This window comes from Rhea pennata, chromosome 7, assembly GCF_028389875.1.
Source record: "Rhea pennata isolate bPtePen1 chromosome 7, bPtePen1.pri, whole genome shotgun sequence".
Taxonomy (NCBI): Eukaryota; Metazoa; Chordata; class Aves; order Rheiformes; family Rheidae; genus Rhea; species Rhea pennata.
Window position 1 is genome coordinate 9,358,362 of NC_084669.1, and position 16,766 is coordinate 9,375,127.

At 47.2% G+C, this 16,766-nt stretch overlaps 1 protein-coding gene and 1 long non-coding RNA gene across 3 annotated transcripts in view; both read left to right on the plus strand.

Moving 5' to 3' along the window:
- The first annotated feature begins 3,232 nt into the window (after positions 1-3,232).
- LOC134143039 (uncharacterized) lies at positions 3,233-8,062 on the plus strand. The gene is made up of 3 exons (XR_009959010.1): positions 3,233-5,439; positions 6,704-6,796; positions 6,874-8,062. It is a non-coding gene; the product is annotated as an uncharacterized LOC134143039 (long non-coding RNA).
- An 850-nt stretch (positions 8,063-8,912) lies between these two features.
- Positions 8,913-16,766, plus strand: part of AFAP1L2 (actin filament associated protein 1 like 2) — an 81,868-nt gene continuing 74,014 nt past the window's right edge. For both annotated transcript variants that reach the window (XM_062579595.1, XM_062579596.1), the window contains exon 1: positions 8,913-9,041. In XM_062579595.1, the coding sequence (XP_062435579.1) occupies positions 9,026-9,041 (16 nt within the window). In that variant the 5' untranslated portion in view covers positions 8,913-9,025. The remainder of the gene's footprint in view (positions 9,042-16,766) is intronic.

The window sequence follows — 16,766 nt, forward strand, 5'->3', positions numbered from 1 at the left end:
GAAGTGACCCCAAGGGAACCACCCTGAGATCTGACTGAAAATCTAGCTGAAAAAGTGACACCATAAGATAAAAGTGAGTACTTTTCAGCTGTATCAGCAAGCTGATCAAACTCACCTACAGCCATCCTTTTACTCATGTTGATACAAAGATAGAGGTGAGGGAAGACCTTTCAGTGGCAACATGTTTTTAAGTAACTTGAAAACAACTCTAGTGGTGCAGGTCCACAGAAATGCAAGCTAAAGTCATGGCTGTCACAGTCCTGCCCTCCCCTTCCTTCTGCCAGGAGGTCTGGGCCGTTCCTGGGTCCTGCTGTGGATACTGGGATGGGAGAGTGCTCTGAGTCGCTGTGACTGCAGGCAGTGGGAGGGCCCTGCCCTGTGCCACGTTCCCCCAGTGACTGTACTACTGAGCCATCTTGGTCTTCAAAGGAAATTGTAAACCATTCATAGAAGACTGGAGTCAAGAATAAGCCTTCAGGACAACATTTCCCTGGAGACAAGTTGCCCTGGTAAGAGCTAAAGCTGCCTGAAGGATCCCTGCCTTTTGCTGCCCTCATCTTGTTCTTGCAGCTGGAATCACTTCTGAGGAAGGAGATTCCTGTGACTTCCCTGTCTCCACAAACTCTGCTCCTCTGATGTCTTCTGTCTCTCTTCAGTCACAATGTATGGACTATGAACATGAGCATAACCCTGCTTTGTCTCTACCTGGCAGACTCCTAGCAGTCTGTGCCTGCTCTCACAGGCTTGACCTTATCCCGCCACCATTCCACCAAAATATAATTAACTCCTGTATGGATCCTGGCATTCAACTTAGCCTTCTCCCCATGGGAACACTCAGGAAACTTCATAAAAAATAACTAAATTTACTAATCCCATTCCCCTCTGGGCACTTTCAGCTTGAAATAAAGTCTTAGTCAGATTTATCTCACTGTGGGATTAAGTAAACTAAGGGAAATTAAAGTTACTTAAAATCTGAAGGTCTGGTAAAACCTTCTGTGGATTTCATGGGAGGTACTGAAGGCATCATTGCTTGCCACCACTTGTCAGCTGTATGTTACCAGCTTAAGTTGCAGTGCTGGAGCAAATGAAGGTGTGAATGCTGTGGTTAGATCAAGTGGTCTTCCTTGATGGTTGACCTGAGGTAGCTAACTTTGCACTGAGAAAGAAGTACCATAACAACAACAGTGTCTGGACGGTGGACAGTGAAAACTGGGGAGGAGGCTGCTGCCCAGAAGAGGCTACTAGATAAGAGCTCTCAGTGTAACTTCAGTACTGAGAACTGCCCTCTTCCTATAGCACAAATCCACATGTCCCCTTACTGTAGCTATCTTGGGGGAAGATAAGAGACTTATGCTGTAAGAGGAACATATGCACCCTTAAGGTCACCTCTCACAGATAGCCTGTTGTTGGATGTCACAGTTTTGGTCTATGCATATTGGCTGTAGCCCTGTGCTCCCTAGGGAAGGGCAGATCGAGGCTTGGATGTATGGGGGCCTCAGGCAGAGCAGGGCAGTCTTTACTCCTGCCACCTACGCTTGAGGTGATGTGCACCCCTGCCTAACTTAGCCTGTGGTGACCCTAGTGGCCTGTGCCCCTGGGCCACTGTCCCAGTTGCTCCCCCCTGAAAAACCCATTTCTGGGCACCTGGTCTGCAGAGTGAAACAGCCTTTGTGTGATATTTTGTCAGCTACAAATAATTGAAAAAGGCCTACATAAAGTCCTAATTGTGCGACAGAACAGGCTCTCCAGTCATCCATCTTCCTATTAAACTTGTGAATTTCAGCTACTCAGCCCAGTTGGAGTTATTTTCCCCTTCCCCTCCTCTTCTTTTAAGCTTCTATTTATATTCTCTCAGTTGTCTCTGCCAGAAGATCTCATGTGGATACATTAGGCCTTTTCAAAAGGAAAGTTGGATTACAGCGATTTTTCTCCCCGTAGGACACAACAGCTTCATCCTTCATAACAGGGCAATACACTATAACTTCATTATAGATGGCATGAAGCTGGCCTATTTAAGTAGAATACTTAATGACAGTCAGGAAGGCAGGAGAAATTGAATTCCACTGGTCTATGAGGGAAAAGGGAAACTGCTTTTGGTATTTACCAAAGATGACTTGACTCTTGAACTCTCACAAGAAAATAAAAAAAAAAAAAGATGCAACAGACACAGATGAGATCTGTTACCCAGGAGTTACTTCTACTTTGGCAGGTAGTTTGAAATATCCTGAGAGTTAATAGCAGACAGGGGGGCTGGGAAAGAAACCAGTAGTTAGTCTCCACTGAAACAAATTCCATTTTACTGGTGCTCTCCTGTATGGGCCACAGGTTCTTTTTTTTTATTATTGCTTTTCCACTTCTGCAATACTGACCTCAGAAGTGTGCTCTGCTTATTGACTTTGGCTGGGTAGAAGTAGTTTAGGCCTAAAGAAAAACGCAGGACTAAAAAAATCTCCTCTTTGGGAAAAAGCCAGAATAAACAGCCTTCTGTGAGCTCACAGCTGACATCAAACCACAGTTTGTGGTGATGATGAGGCAGGCTTAAAAAAACCCCAAGATGTATAAATTGATGTTTTCCCATATTTTGGAACAACTAACTTTTCCTCTTGCCTAGTAAGTTTTAGTGGTGCTGAAAGATGCAAGAGTTCAGCTCTACCGAGGCAAGTCCTCCACTGAGAGCTTGACAGCCCACAAGATTTTTTTTGTGCCAACCTAGGAACAATATTACTCAACATTGTTTCTCTTGAAGAATCCATGTGGATGAAGCTCAGCTGACAGCCATGATTTTCTATCCCATCCCCTCAAAAAGTAGGACCATGACTATTTATGCACCTTCATCAAAAACTCTTAGGAGGCTGATGGCCATCTGCTGTGGCTACTGTGGGTGTTATATGATGAAATATAGTGTATTGGTACCAAAGGAGTTCTTCTGGTTTGAGGGTCCCCAACACTGAGCTTCAAAGGGAGTGGAACAACAAATGCTTTCTACTTCTTTAACTAGCATTGAACACTGTCAAGGGAAGGCTAAGGAGCTTCTTGGAGCTGGGGGAAGAAGGTCTGAAGTTGAAAACAAGTGTAAGGAAAGAACAACTCCAGGACGAACAAATGCTCAGGTTGTTGAGTGCATGGTTGTGCCAGCATGTATCACACTTTGGCCAGAAATAGCTACCCTATCCAACAGGGGAGAGAAAATAATTCGTGCTATTAGAGCTCCCAGTAATTCGTCCTGGAAGCAGTTCCGTTTGACAACTGAAAAAGAAATGTCAAAGAATGGGATGCCAAGAGAAGCTCATCAAAAAGACATCTGGTCCTGCTGTCCTCAATAGGAAATTCCCCCCTTCCTCTAGCCACCCTTTTCCCAGCCACAATCTTTTGAAACAGTTAGTTAATGTCTGAGAGAATCCAAAATATTGCTGGAATGTATCAGCAATGAAGCTTTTGTATAGCTGAGCAGCTAAACAGCTCTGGTTTTGTTTGCGTTAGGGCTGATTATCTTGCCTTTCATTGGTGAAAGTCAGAAGTAGCTGGACAGCAGTCAGTGGAACAATACCAGCACAAGGCCAGTTTAAGCTGTAAAAGAATGTGTCCCTCTCTTTTACATGAAGCACTTCACAAGGAAGCAATAAGACTTCAAAAAGAACAGCATAGGATGCTTGCTAATCTTCTGAAATGAAGAATGCATGTCCTGTTTTCCAACAAAGTTCTCATCCTTCTTCTACTGAGAGCTGCCTACCTTTCCCTGCAACAACCATGCTACCATAGACAGTGACCCATCTGCTGCTCTGCTTCTTCTAACCCTTTCTTCATTGACTTAGCCCTGGCAGGCTCCCAGGTCCTTCCTGGAATCAGAGAATAGTTTGGTCTTCTATAAAGCACTAGTTATCTCTGGGGAAAAAGTTTCATTACCGTTCATGCTCCTGAATGGGTAGCCTGGGATTCTTAGAACTGTTCTGCAGTAAGTCACATGGCAATGTAATTTATTACAGCTTGTTTCATAAAACTGTGTTCCAGGAGTCTGGGTGGCTAAGGGTTTTGTAATGAGGTGTAGAGTCTCTAATCATGTGAATCAAGACAAAGTTAGCAGAGTCCAGCAGAGCTATTCAGAACTCCCCGAGGAGTAAGTGGAAGCCTCAGTTCAATTCCCCAGCACCAACTATCCCCTCAACCTGCCAAAAAGAAATTCCAGAACACAGGCAGGATTCAGTGGATCAGGGTCAAAGACATTGATGGGAGCCCCATAAATGTACTGAATGTCTTGTCTGTGTCAGCTCTTTGCTCCTGACTAGATGGGGGATCAAGGAGGACCATCAACAAGACAACTGAGCTTGCAGTTGTTGAAAGTGGCAGTCCCTCTTACTTAGTCATGGTTGTGTGGTTCCATCTGCTTGCCTGGACCTGCTGTAATGCTCATATAGTCTCTTTCTTCCTTTCAGATGTAGATGCTTACCATTTACCTGGTACTAGTGCCAGGTTTGTGAGGCAACTCGGTTTTCTAGCCTGAGAGAAGAATCTGCCATTTTAGTTTTCCAGCACTTCAGCATGAAAGCTGATCCAAGAATTTTGAAAATGATACAAGGAAGGAATCATGTAGCCATAAGCAGGGGGAGGAGAGGAAAAGAGATCTCTGCCTTTCAGATATAGCAACGTTGTTATGTTTGCTCAGCTCTCCGTAGATCCAGAGTTTTGGTTGCTGTTCAGAAGGATCTGAATATAGACGAAAGTAACAGTACAACATCTCTCTGTTTGGCAGAAGTCCTGTGTAGAGCCCCTGTACTAGAAGGGAATTGTCCCCCTGCTCAGATTATGCCAGCATTTCAGCCTGGCACTGCAGCCAGGGAGACCAAAGCGACGATCAGGACATTGCTGTTAGCTTCTCTGTTTCTTAGTGTTTCACAGAACACACCTCAGCTCAAATCTCCACTCAGAACTGCTACAAAACCTACCTCCACTCATACCTCTCACATTAATTGGTCTGAAATAGTTTTATGCCTGCTTGAACACTACTATCCACAGGGATGTTACACCCTTATCTAAATAAGTACCAGAGCTGGCATTTCAAAGAACAGTGGGGTGCAGACACTGTTGATCCGAGCACTTCTCACTGGCAGCCCTCGTCTGCAGAATCACAAACCACCGTCTTCCTCCATCTCTCCTCCAGGTGCCTGCACACACAGCCACAGTATTTTGGTATGGCTCTGCATCTTTCAGAAACTTAACCAGGACAAATTAATTTCACAACTGGCTGAACTTGGTCTTGCTGAAGAAATTCCTGAACAGCTTTGATAAGGACTTGGGGAAGAGGGAAAGGAAAGCCTTGTGAAAGAACAGATTTCCTTGAAGTGCGGTGGAAATGTCTCCGTTTTGTTCCATTATTCCAAATTTGGAATATTATTCCATTTGGAATATTTTCTATGAGGAAGTGGCAGCTTGCAGGTGCCAAAGGTAAGTGTAATGGCAAAAATATTAATGAAGCAGTCTGCACCTGCCTGGTTAATATTTAGGAAAAAAAAAAAGATATTTAGCATCATTCTGTGAACAAAAGAGAGGACCAGGATCATGTTTCTGCACCAGGTATTTAGCAAATCACGTAAACTGTTGAAAAAGTTGGTTTAGGTTTCTAAAATTGTATTTGATCTGCTCCACAGCAAGCATAAGTACAAAAATGATAGCATCCAAGGCCAGAGGAGCTGAAGAAGTGGCTCATTAAGGCATCTGATTAACTTGAGACAAAAGCAACCTACCACATGGGTTTGAAACCTGCAGCAGGATATTTGAGATCGTTAGCCAAATGGTGATAATCTTACTAGCAATCAGACTGTTTATTAATGCAACATTAACATATAGCAATGAAAGAAACATTAAAATTATAATCTGTGCACTCTGATCCTGTGCACTGAAGGACATGATGTCAGTCACAAAAAAAAAAAGGAAGGACTCAAACAGAATGAGATTGGTCCTCAAGGTTTATCATGAGTCATCACTCATATGCAAGAAAATAGCATGGAGTATATGGACATACATATTGAAATATGTGGTTGCCTGTTAATTTATTGGCTCCTGAGAAGCTCAGATAGGAAAACCAATAAGCAAATATTTATTCTAGTTGAGCATAATGGTAAGCTTCCAGATTTCAGCACTAACATTGGGAATTTTAGCTTCTTGCACTAAGAAGTGTCTGTATATTTCCTAGTTTGATCAAAGCCAGAGAACAACAGTCTGTTTGAAAAAGCAAGTTCCAAAGTATTTTAGGGTAGGTAATTCCTTCTGCAAAATGAAGAGGACAAACAGGAAGAATTTGAATTCCCCTGGCATTAGTATTTGTCCCATTGTCACTAACTCAGCAATTGCCATGGGCCTGGCCAACAGTCTCTGGATTCCGGAGAGTCCTTATTGTAGCAGGAGGGAAGGAAAGGGACATAGCAGGTGAGGTAAGGGCTCTGGAGTCTGAAGACAGGAATCTCAGGTATCTAAGTTCTTGATCTTTCAGATCATCTTTAACTAGTTTGTTTAATGGCTATTATCCTTAGTTAGCATTTCTGAGTTCAGAGTGACTACCCACTTCAAGATACATGCACACTGACAAAGTTTGCGAGATCAGGGCCTTCACTGCTAAATTTTGAAAACTAGACCCAAGAACTAGCTCGGGCTGTAAGAAAAGTATTGCTACATGACAGATCTTATTTTATTTTACCTGTTTCTTCTCTAGTCACTGAAGACTGACATCTGCTTGCTGGATCTGATAGTTCAGAAATGTGGATTGCCTGTCTTATGTGGTAGTTATGAATTGACCACTGGCTAGGTGAGCGCCAACTTCAGCTGCTACGAGTTGCAAAACTCTTTATCAAAACTTCTTCTCATACCAAAAATTTCCATTAGGTGAAAGTCACTTTCTGGTTCCAGCTGGTACACAGATTCTCTCTGAAGTGTCACCCCCTGTCAAGCACAGCCTCAGAGGATGGTGAGCAGAAGGGGCACATGGGGACCTGGTGGGTGGCAGAGCAATGCCATTCCAGCTGGGCTGCTCTCTGCAGCTGAACAAACATGCCACTTTCTTCCCCTCTGTGCTGAGGGAGCCTGCTTATTGCAATTTTTGGAAAATGTGAAGAGGGCCATATGATGCAAGCTTGATTTCTTCTACACACACTTGTATTTCCCATGGCTGCCTTAGACCACAGGTGTGAATAGTCTGTGTGTTGACAGGTCCAGAAATTAGGATATATGGATTCTGTGGAGCTCTTGTTTGGCTTTGTCTAACTAACTCTCCTCATCTTCCTGACTCCATGACCCAGCTATTGCACAAAAATGATGATACTCCCCCGCTCTGTCTCACTCAGCTGGATATGTGGAAATTAGCATTTGTGAGTACTTCAGGCCCTGTAGATGTGGGCGGATGGCCAAGAGCTTGACTTGCAGAGCAAAGTCAATGTGCAAGGGATTGTGTAGTTTGGAAAATCCACTCATCTGCCTTACAGTGTGAGGAGCTGTCTGCAAGAAGAGGCTCATTTCCATCGCACCCAGGCCACACCACCCAGCCTTTACCTTCTTCCTCTCCTCTCTTAAAACCCCAAGCCAGGCCCAAGCTCCCTTTTACCCAGACTTCAAAGTCTACTAGTCCCTTGAGGATTAAGGCAGTCGGATGAGGAAGAACCTCAAAACAACGTGACCTCAATGGAACCTCATCCTTCAGTGGAAGGAGGATTAGAGCCTCCCAGGGAGAGCCAGTGGCTACAGAAGATGGCGAATATGCTCTAGTGCATGATGCAGAGTTGATTTCTGATTCCTTGTTTTTCAGCTCTTGGGGATGTAACTTGTATTTCTTCTCACAGGAACAGTGAAACTGCCCTTCTAGATCAGATTCCTAGCGCATCCTCTTGCTACAAAGATCCTGTATGGACATATGTACGTATGGCTTCCCTGTCCTCACAGGCTTAACGTTAATTCCTAAGAACCTTCTTTAAAATCTGTTTTCTTCTCCTCTATAATTTTTGTATGCATAAACTATTGCAACTTTAGACATTCCTATTACTGATATAAATATTAAATTCCTCCTGTAATATCTCCAAAACATTGACCTCAGGTATAGATTTTGCCCTGGGCCTGCCCTGGGCAGGCAGACCAGGTGCCCACCTCTCCACTTGTTATTATTTGACACACTTTGGCCATGCTAGCTGTATCTGCTGCAGTGAAAGTCAAGTAAGAAAAATGTTGTTGGGATCCAAAGACAGGGACAGCTTCCTGTGAGATCAGCTCTGTCCAAGAAGCAGCTCCTACCAGGAAGCACTTAGCAAGCTACTGCAAAGGGAGAGGGCAAACTGATGAGCTCAGGGTTACAACTGGAAAATCCCCAGGGAAGATGGGAGGAGAACCCAACTTTCCTGACTGCCAGCCGCTAGCAGTGCAGGCAGTGGGTCCCTGGCTGGCTCCTGTCTGCAGTCCTAGCACAGGGGGCCACTGACACCACACATAAAGCTCTCCTGGGATAACCAAGGCCTTTCTCTCAGGATCCCCAAGGCCCACTGCAACCAGAGCAACCACCTTCACTCCATCCTAAAGACGGGAAGCAGACAAGGTGCCTCCACAACGGCTGCGGCTCCAGGGAGCAGCAGGGAGCCCATGCCCACACCCTGCCCTCCCTGGGCAGGGCCTCAAAAGCCACCCCATGGCCTCAGCCCAGGGCTCCGCACACCCGCTCTCCTCCTCCTCCCGCCTGTGTCACCGGCCCTAGGCCCGACGTTTTCCCTGGGGACCAGCCGCCAGAGAGGAGCCACCCCCACGGGGCAGGGCGGGGCGGAGCGGGGGGCGGGGCGGAGGAGGGGCAGAGCAGAGGGGGCGGGGCGGAGGGGGCGGGGCAGAGCAGAGGGGGCGGGGCGGGGCGGGGCGGGGCGGGGCGGGGCAGAGCAGAGGGGGCGGGGCGGGCCGCGCCGGCGGATGCGGCGCCGCCGGAGTGAGAGGCTGCAGGACCGCGGAGCAGCGGCGCCGTGTCCCGCGAGCCCCTCGGCAGCCAGCGGGCTGTGGCCGCCCGGCCCCCATGGATAAATACAAAGGTGAGGCGAGCGCCACGCGTGTCCGTGTCCCTGCCCGGCCCACCAGGGTCTCGCCGTGACGGCGGGGGGAGCCCGTCCCGGGCGCGCCTGGCCCCGCTGTCCCCACGCGTGGGCAGCCGCGGCGCCTGTGGCGAGTGGGGCCAGCTGGGGGGGTTCGTCCGTGGCCGCGAGTGGGGCCGGGGGCAGGCTGCGGGGGCGGTCCGGGTCCCCGCGAGCGGGGCGGAGGTCGGCCGTGGGGGTCCCGGTCCCCGCGGGGGGCGGCGCGCCTGTGGCGGGGGGCGCAGCTCGCGCGGGCCGGGGCGGTACCGGTGCGGGGGCTGCGCGACCCCCCGAGCCTGCCCCGGCGCTGGGCAGGGAGCAGCGGGGAAAGCTCGCTGCGCGCCGAGTCCGGTCTCGCCGCCTGAGCAGCGTCGCTTCGCCCTCCGCGGCCGCTGAGTTTCGCTAGCGCCTGCTCTGTTTTTCTCCCGAAACTGCCTGTCTGCACGGAGCCCCCTCGTGCCTTCCCCGGCGTAGCGCGGCGGCGCTGCGGTGCGCTGTTCCCCGAGCGCCCGCGGGCCGCGGAGGAGCTGGCGGCCGTCCACAGCCCTCCTGCTCCCGTACGGCCGGTCCCGCTGGCGCTTCCTGCGTGGTGGTGCGTGGTCACTGAGCACCGCCGGTCTGAAGTGCGTAGTGCGCTGGGCAGCTCTTAGGCTTCTTAAACGTCGGCGGGGGCCGGCTGGGGCGGAGAAGGCGAGGAGGAGCGGAGCGCCCGGGCCTGGGGCGCTCAGGAGCACGTCGGCGCTTCTCGGCTTCTCCTGTTAGCCGCTGCGCTCGCAGGGCGCGCGGTCTGCAGTGAAACCTGCCTCTTCGGAGAAAACGTGGCTCTGCTGGGGGGAGAGTGTGAGCTTCCCGAGGGGGCACCGTCCCCCTCGCGAAGCTCCAACACCCGAGAGGAACTTAATGCTACACAGATATGTTACTTACTGACCCAGTTTGGACCTGTTGGCATCACACTGGCAAGATTTGGTTAGAACTGAGCAGAGGCACTCAAGTTGCATAACTTACGTTCATTATTTTTCTTTCTTTGATGGGGACTTATTATGCTAAGGCATCATATTTTTTCTAGGACTTTTATTTATTATGCTATGAGAGTAATTTAGTGTTCTGATGTGGTTGTTACCATATTGCCTGTTGCATTTTGATCTGTTCCTTACAGTTGATATTTTGCAGGTGCGATACTATTATTTATGTGATAGTAATATGCTATTAAAGATAATGATATAAATACTGTATAGCCTTTTTTTCTGTACAATCCTATTCGCTTCCAGTAGTATAGCAGTACATTCATTAAAACTCAGCTATGTTTTGTACATCATCATCTTAAACATGCACACTGCTCCCTCAGAGCAGCAAGAATGTGTTCTGCACATGTGTAATGAATAGCAAGTGCCATAGATTTGCAGACACTTGCTAGTGCTGTCTGTAGTATTGGTAACAAGTGGGTGTGTGGGAGCCAGCATGCAGTAATGAGGGTACTGAGGCATCTTAAGCTCTGCAGGGCAATTGCAGGTGATTGCAACAGCTGGTTTAATGGGGGAAGGTGAGGCTAGTACCAGCCCAGTGCAGGCACCTGGTGCTGAGCAGGAAGGCAGGGGGAGGGGCCAGGTTATATGTGAGAATTGGGAATCTTTGGGAGCAGGTGGAGAAAGCAATTAACTTATTACTCCTAATCATGTACAGGGGATCTGTGGATATTTCTGGTGATCCATCTTAATGCATGGTTGGGATCTGCTGCTGCTGGCATGGTTAGTGTGGGATTCTTCATCCTTGCCACTAGCCGGGCTGAGCTCTTGTGCAGAAAAGTCCTGTCATGATAGAGAGCACAAAGAGCATTGTTGAGCAATATACTGGTGCTCCTTTGACTCTTAAAATCTTTCCTGTTAGCTTAAAAAATAAAGGTTGTAAGCCTCAACAAACAGCACGACTTCTTTCCTTTAAACGTAGTCAGGGATGTTTTTAATTCTGCCTCTTACCTGGGGTTCACAAGAGGTGTCTCACCTCCTACTTCAAAGGCATGGTGAAATAACCACAGGAGGACTGTGGAGAGTTGGAGGAAGGCATGGGGGGGCATGGCCTGCAAGGTGACATCCAGGGGGTGAGAAGGGCTCTGGGCAGTTGGACTCCTATGATAGGAAGTGAAGGAAGGAATGTGAGCACTCCTAGGAGGAAGTTTCCTTTTCTGGTCTCTGCAAATGGAGATGCAAGGCAAGCTGCTGAGGAAGAAACTCATGTTAGGTTACAGGAGCTCAGAATGGTGGTCTTGCTGTGTGGCAGCCTCTCTTTCCTGCCAGACTGCAGTAAAGAGTCTCTTCTCCCTTTAGTGAAGATGGTATCTTTAAAGAAAAAAAGAAATCTATGCTCTCTTCATGATTTTAGAAGTGTGTATGAGGCATGAGGAGCAATAGATGCAACAGCCCAAGGAGACAAAAGAGAGACTTGCAGGAAACAGAGGGCACATGTGAGCAAGAGGCAGTAGCTACACCCGCAGCCTGGTGCTGGAAATGACAGAGCTGCCTGACCTTGTTCCTCCTCTGTTTTTTGCAAGCACTCTCTCTCTTCCTTCCTCCATATTTTGTCTTTAAACATGAGATTCATGGAACTGTCCCATTGGTTCATTGGTACAGCAGCACTGTGGCTCCTTGTCTGCTCCTTAACCTTGCATGTCAAACAAGGCTGGTTTGGCGTGATCTGTGACTGCATGTCTCCAGAGCCATGCCAGGGGAAAGAGGAGCTGAGTACGCGGTGTTACTGATGAGGGGTGCATTGGTGGCATGCTCGCCCATCTCCTACCTTGTGTTGAGGCCTCTCAGACCAGGCCCTTGCCACTATGGTCACAGGTGATTCTGCTGTGATATGACTTTACATGTACAATCCAAAATGTCAAATAATATGAACCTTGAGAAGTTTTAAGACTGTTATTGTATTTTTAATTTTAGAGCTCTATAAAGGAAATCAAAGACTCATTGCAGTCTAGTCGTTCAAAGAAGGGTAGTTAGCATTCTTGTTTTACTGCTTCTCTTAAGCAAAGACGCAAGCATTGCATTTCTTCTGATCTAAGGGTTTCCCAGGGCTCTGCAGGGCATTGCTGGTATTTGCAGTGCTCCCTGTAAGGAGTTATAGAGAAGTTGTCCTCTTAACAGAAACAGAGTTTAGTGTAGAGATGGATTAAAATGGCAACTTGGTAGAAAGATGAGGTGCTAGCTTGCTTGTTTGCATGTTTTACTCAAGGGGAGGGAGGAACATTGTATGGGTCTACCTGGGACTTTGTGCGCAAGGTTTATGCACGTGTTTTAGCAAGTTCTTGCAAATACGAGGGATATGTTTGGGGTTAAACAGTAAAGCAGGGACAAGAATACAAGACAATAGCTCTGATAACAGTTTGAGGTCCCTTTTTAAAATCTAGTTAATCTGCAGTTGATTCATACTAACATGATCTAGTTTATCTGTAAATGTATGTGGTTTCTCTAAAGCTGAGCGTCAACACAGCTGAAGTCAATTGTCTTGGAGTAACTGGCAACTGGAGAAAACAGGGCAATGTATTGTCCTGTAGACCAAATCCAATACAAAACCAGATGAAAATCAGCATCCTGAGTAGCTCCGTAACAGGTATAATAACTTGCGCTTACGTAAGAGTGACCCTGCTGAGTTTTGGAGAAGGGAATGGACCCTGTTGGGGAAATAGCAGCAGGAGTGCAGAGTTGCTTACTCAGCAGAGACTTAGGAGATGAAACCTTTTTATGTGACTGAAGCCACAGCCCATTTCAATTATACATTTACCAGGTCCACCCTACCAAGCCATCCCACACAGTCATCCTTGCCAGTATATTATTTCTGTCTCTTCTAGCACAGCTGCATTCTTATGTAAACAGGGCAGCCAAGGATGCTCAGAGTTGACTGTGTGTACATGTATCTCTGGTGTGTGTGTGTGTGTGTAACTGCCTGGCCTGGGGATGTTCCCTTTGCTGTCTTTTGAAATAGTGCTGGGACTTGCCCCTGCACCTGAGACTAAGGTGCGGGAATCTGTGTGCAGCAAAGGGCAGTGGATGCAGCACGCCTTTAGTTTTGCTACTACTGTATCTGTGCCTGGTTTTGATCATTGAACAAGATTGCTGGGAAACTGCTCCCAGAGCTATCAGTGCTCTGAGCCTTTGGGCACCTGCTGGAGGCCGGCAGGAGCTTTGTGGCTTTTGCTATGTGTCATTCAAGTCTTCCTGTAACTCTTCCACACCTTTGCTGCTCCCTTCCACTCCCTGAAGCATGCTCTGTTTGCACTGTGCAACTGGGGGACCAGAGGTTCTGCATGTGAATGAATGTATTGTTCAGGGGCTTTCGCTGATCCTTTTCACCGAACACCCACAGCCCAGGAATACAAGGAGTGTCTATGCAAAAATGTCTGTACTGCTCTTCTTGGAGTATAGCACCCTCAGCTCCCAGCAGCAGCCATGGACTGGTGTGGTTGGACAGCCCACGCTCCTCCAGGCTCAGCTTTCTTGTACGCCGAAGCACTGTAGGCTTTTGAATCTAAATTCTAGACATCTATCTGATCACTCCAAAATGTTTCTGTCTCAACATAGAGCACATGTTAAGGATCTAAACGGCTTGACTGAATTTCTTAAGACTTTATGGTAAACCCAGAACCTAAACCCCGAACTCCCTAATCTGTGGCCAGTGCCTCATCCATCCTGCCTGGATTGGAGGAAAATGCTGTTCACTTCAGAACTCCTTTTAAGTTTCAAAGTAACTTGCTGTTACCTCTGGAAAGGCAGGAGTACACTTGAGGCAGGGAAAGCCTATCCGGGCGATAGCAACCAGAGAGCCCAGAGCAGCAGGGAACACCTCAGAGGACTGGAAATCAATGAGGTGCACCTGTGAGAAAAGATGCAGAGCATGAACAGATGGGAGATGAATTTTCCTCTGTGCAACTACCAGGTTGAAGCAAAGATTCAGACCTAGCAAGTAAACTTGAGCCCATTTGATAATCTGTGTGATGTTGTTTACTTGTCTAGGAAGCTGTCATGTGAGTTTTTCTCTCAGGTCAGCAGACCAGACAGACTAGCCCAGGCAGTGCTGTCAGCACACCTCTGCCATTTAGGTGTGATTGACGTGGCATTGCCATGAGGAGCTGCAGGTACAGATGCCAGCACTGCTGGCTTCTGGGCTGGAACCACTTGCTTGGTTCTGGCTTGAGAGGGAAGAGAAGTCCAGTGAATGGGTAAGTCCCTTGTTAGGAACTGGCAGAAAGCATTTCCATTGCTGTATTGCAATTTGAAGGAATGTAATTAAAGTTCTTGCTATGAGATATTGTAGATAGTAAAGCTTTCATGGACTGAAGAAATGACTGTACAACCTCCCAAAAACTATTTTGAACTCTTCAGTAGGAAGATGCTTCTCTGTAACTGAAGTTCTTAAATCTTAAAACCCCTTAAAAGGGCAAGCTGAGATTTACCTGAGCACAGGATCCAGAGCTCTAAGAGAAAAAGTCTGAAACGTAAACACAAGTTGCTAATGCTGGTAAAATGAGCCCTTTCTACATCCCTTGACTGTTCTTTGCATGCCCAGTAGCTGGTTTCTTAAACCTCTGCCAAGGTGCTGTTTGTGCTTTGTTGCAGGTAAAGCAGTGCTCTCCCTGTGCCTGCATGCACCCTTCTGCAGAACTGAATGACTTTCAAAGCAAAATGAGAGAATAACTGGGGCTGAATAGCATTGAGGCTGAGGAAGAAATGACAGGGGTAGTGACTGGAGTAGTGAAACTTACGGCTGGTGGGCCAGGATCACTGTGAGAACAGCTGCTGCTAAAGGAGAAATGAGCTTTGTAATAATTACTGGCAAGAGAATTGACTTACTGTCTCTGCTGCGCTGCTGGCTGGGAGGTGGCAATGGTGTTCAGCTGTGGCAATGTAGGACCCACAGTATAGCAGAATCCTACCCGAGGGAGGCCCTGGGAACTGCGCTGGTTTGGCCTAAAGTTCAAAACATGAGGGTCAGCATTCACTGAAATACTTTTTTCTTTTTTCTTTTTTCTTTTTTTTCTCTTTTTCCACTGACCTATTGCCTTCTTTGTGGGCAAGATTCCATAGAAAGCCTGTCTGATGATGGTTTGGTGTATGGCAACATTGTCTTCTGTTATAAACAGCCCTGTCTGGAAGTAAATATCTCAGAATTATGGGATTAGACTGAAACTCCCACATAGCATACAGATTTGGCTGCTTGAGATTTAATAAAGCCAGTATTTTTTCCCCTTGGGTAGACTGTGCTATGTCTTGCATAGAAGTTTTTCTGATATGTTCTTCCCCCTTTCCCCCACCTTTGGATCTGGTTAGGTTAAAAACATAGTGAAAGGCTTATGAAAAGTCTGGGAAATAGAGATCCACAAGCCTTAGCTGGCAGTTCAGCCCGTGGGCTTCTTATTTCAGTGTGTGTGGGGAATTTGAATCTCTTGAGATAACCAGGAGCAGGGGTGATGCACATGTTTTCCCCAAGTGTTCTTGTGATTTAGGAGACTAAATCTTTTTAAAAAATTATATTTAGACTCTAAGTCTGACTAATAATTAATGGATCTAGGCTTCTTCAAGCCAGCATTCAGTTTGAGTGAAGAGGTGGGCTGCTTAGCAGTTTGGAAGCTTTTTGAAAATGTTTACATAACACTTTGGCAGCAGTGCTTTCAAAGAGGTGGGCCTGAGCCAGGAGAGTCTTACAGCTCCTGCTTAAGTTGTGGCTTGAGACCTTCTGTCTCAGACTGAGTTAGATGGGGAGCAAGTTTTGGGTTGCTGATAGGATGAGATTGCCCTCCTGGAGCTCGCGTGCGCACTGAGGCAGCTAGCTTGGTCAGGTGATGATGGAAGGTATGTGTGCAGGCTCCGGTGTGCTGAGATAAGATGTCTGCAAACAAATCTCTGATCCAAAGTCATTCTGCAAGTCTCATTGTTTTTTATCATTACAAAGTCTTAGGAAGAAAGAGCTGGCTCACAGAGGACATGAGTTACCCAAGGCTTTTGCCATGTCACTAGTGGCTTAGCTGAATGTCTCTCCATGTCTGTAACTTGAGACTTTCTTCTGCTGAGGAATGTTGGTGGGTCAGCTGCAGCCTCACAGACTTCCAGCAGCTCCATCAACTTGTCGTTTCTGTGGAGCAAACTACTGCAAACCCCCAGTGCCAGACAACTCCAGCTTTTGATGGGCCTGTTGCAAATGGGCTGAAATCAGTAATAATGTAAAGGGACACTCTAGTATCTGCTGGTAACAGGTATACAGTCATGGTGGTCAGGTGGACAAAATGTATTGTGGCAAAAGACTGTAAATGCAGGAATCGGGGCTGCCCTTAAAAGTCAAGATGTGGCAAACCAGACTTTTGCAGTGGCTTATGGTGGCTGGAGTTGCTCTGTCCCATCCATCCCATCAGGAGCTCTTTCCTGCTACTTGCCCAGGGAGTGTGTCCTGTCTCCTAAGTTCAAATCCAGTGTGTTCAGGAATATTTTGCATTTTACTACAACCTCTAAAAATGCGCCTTGTAGTCTTGGATGGTGGGAGTTTGTGCTACTTTTATTGTCATGCTTCTTAGACTTCCGTATTGCCCTGGGGTGTACAGAATCGGGCAAAGAGTTGAGATTAAAACGTCCTGTTCCACATCTGTTATAGGATTGCTTGATTTTTTTGGCATCTGATTAAGTATGATAAAGCCCAATATGA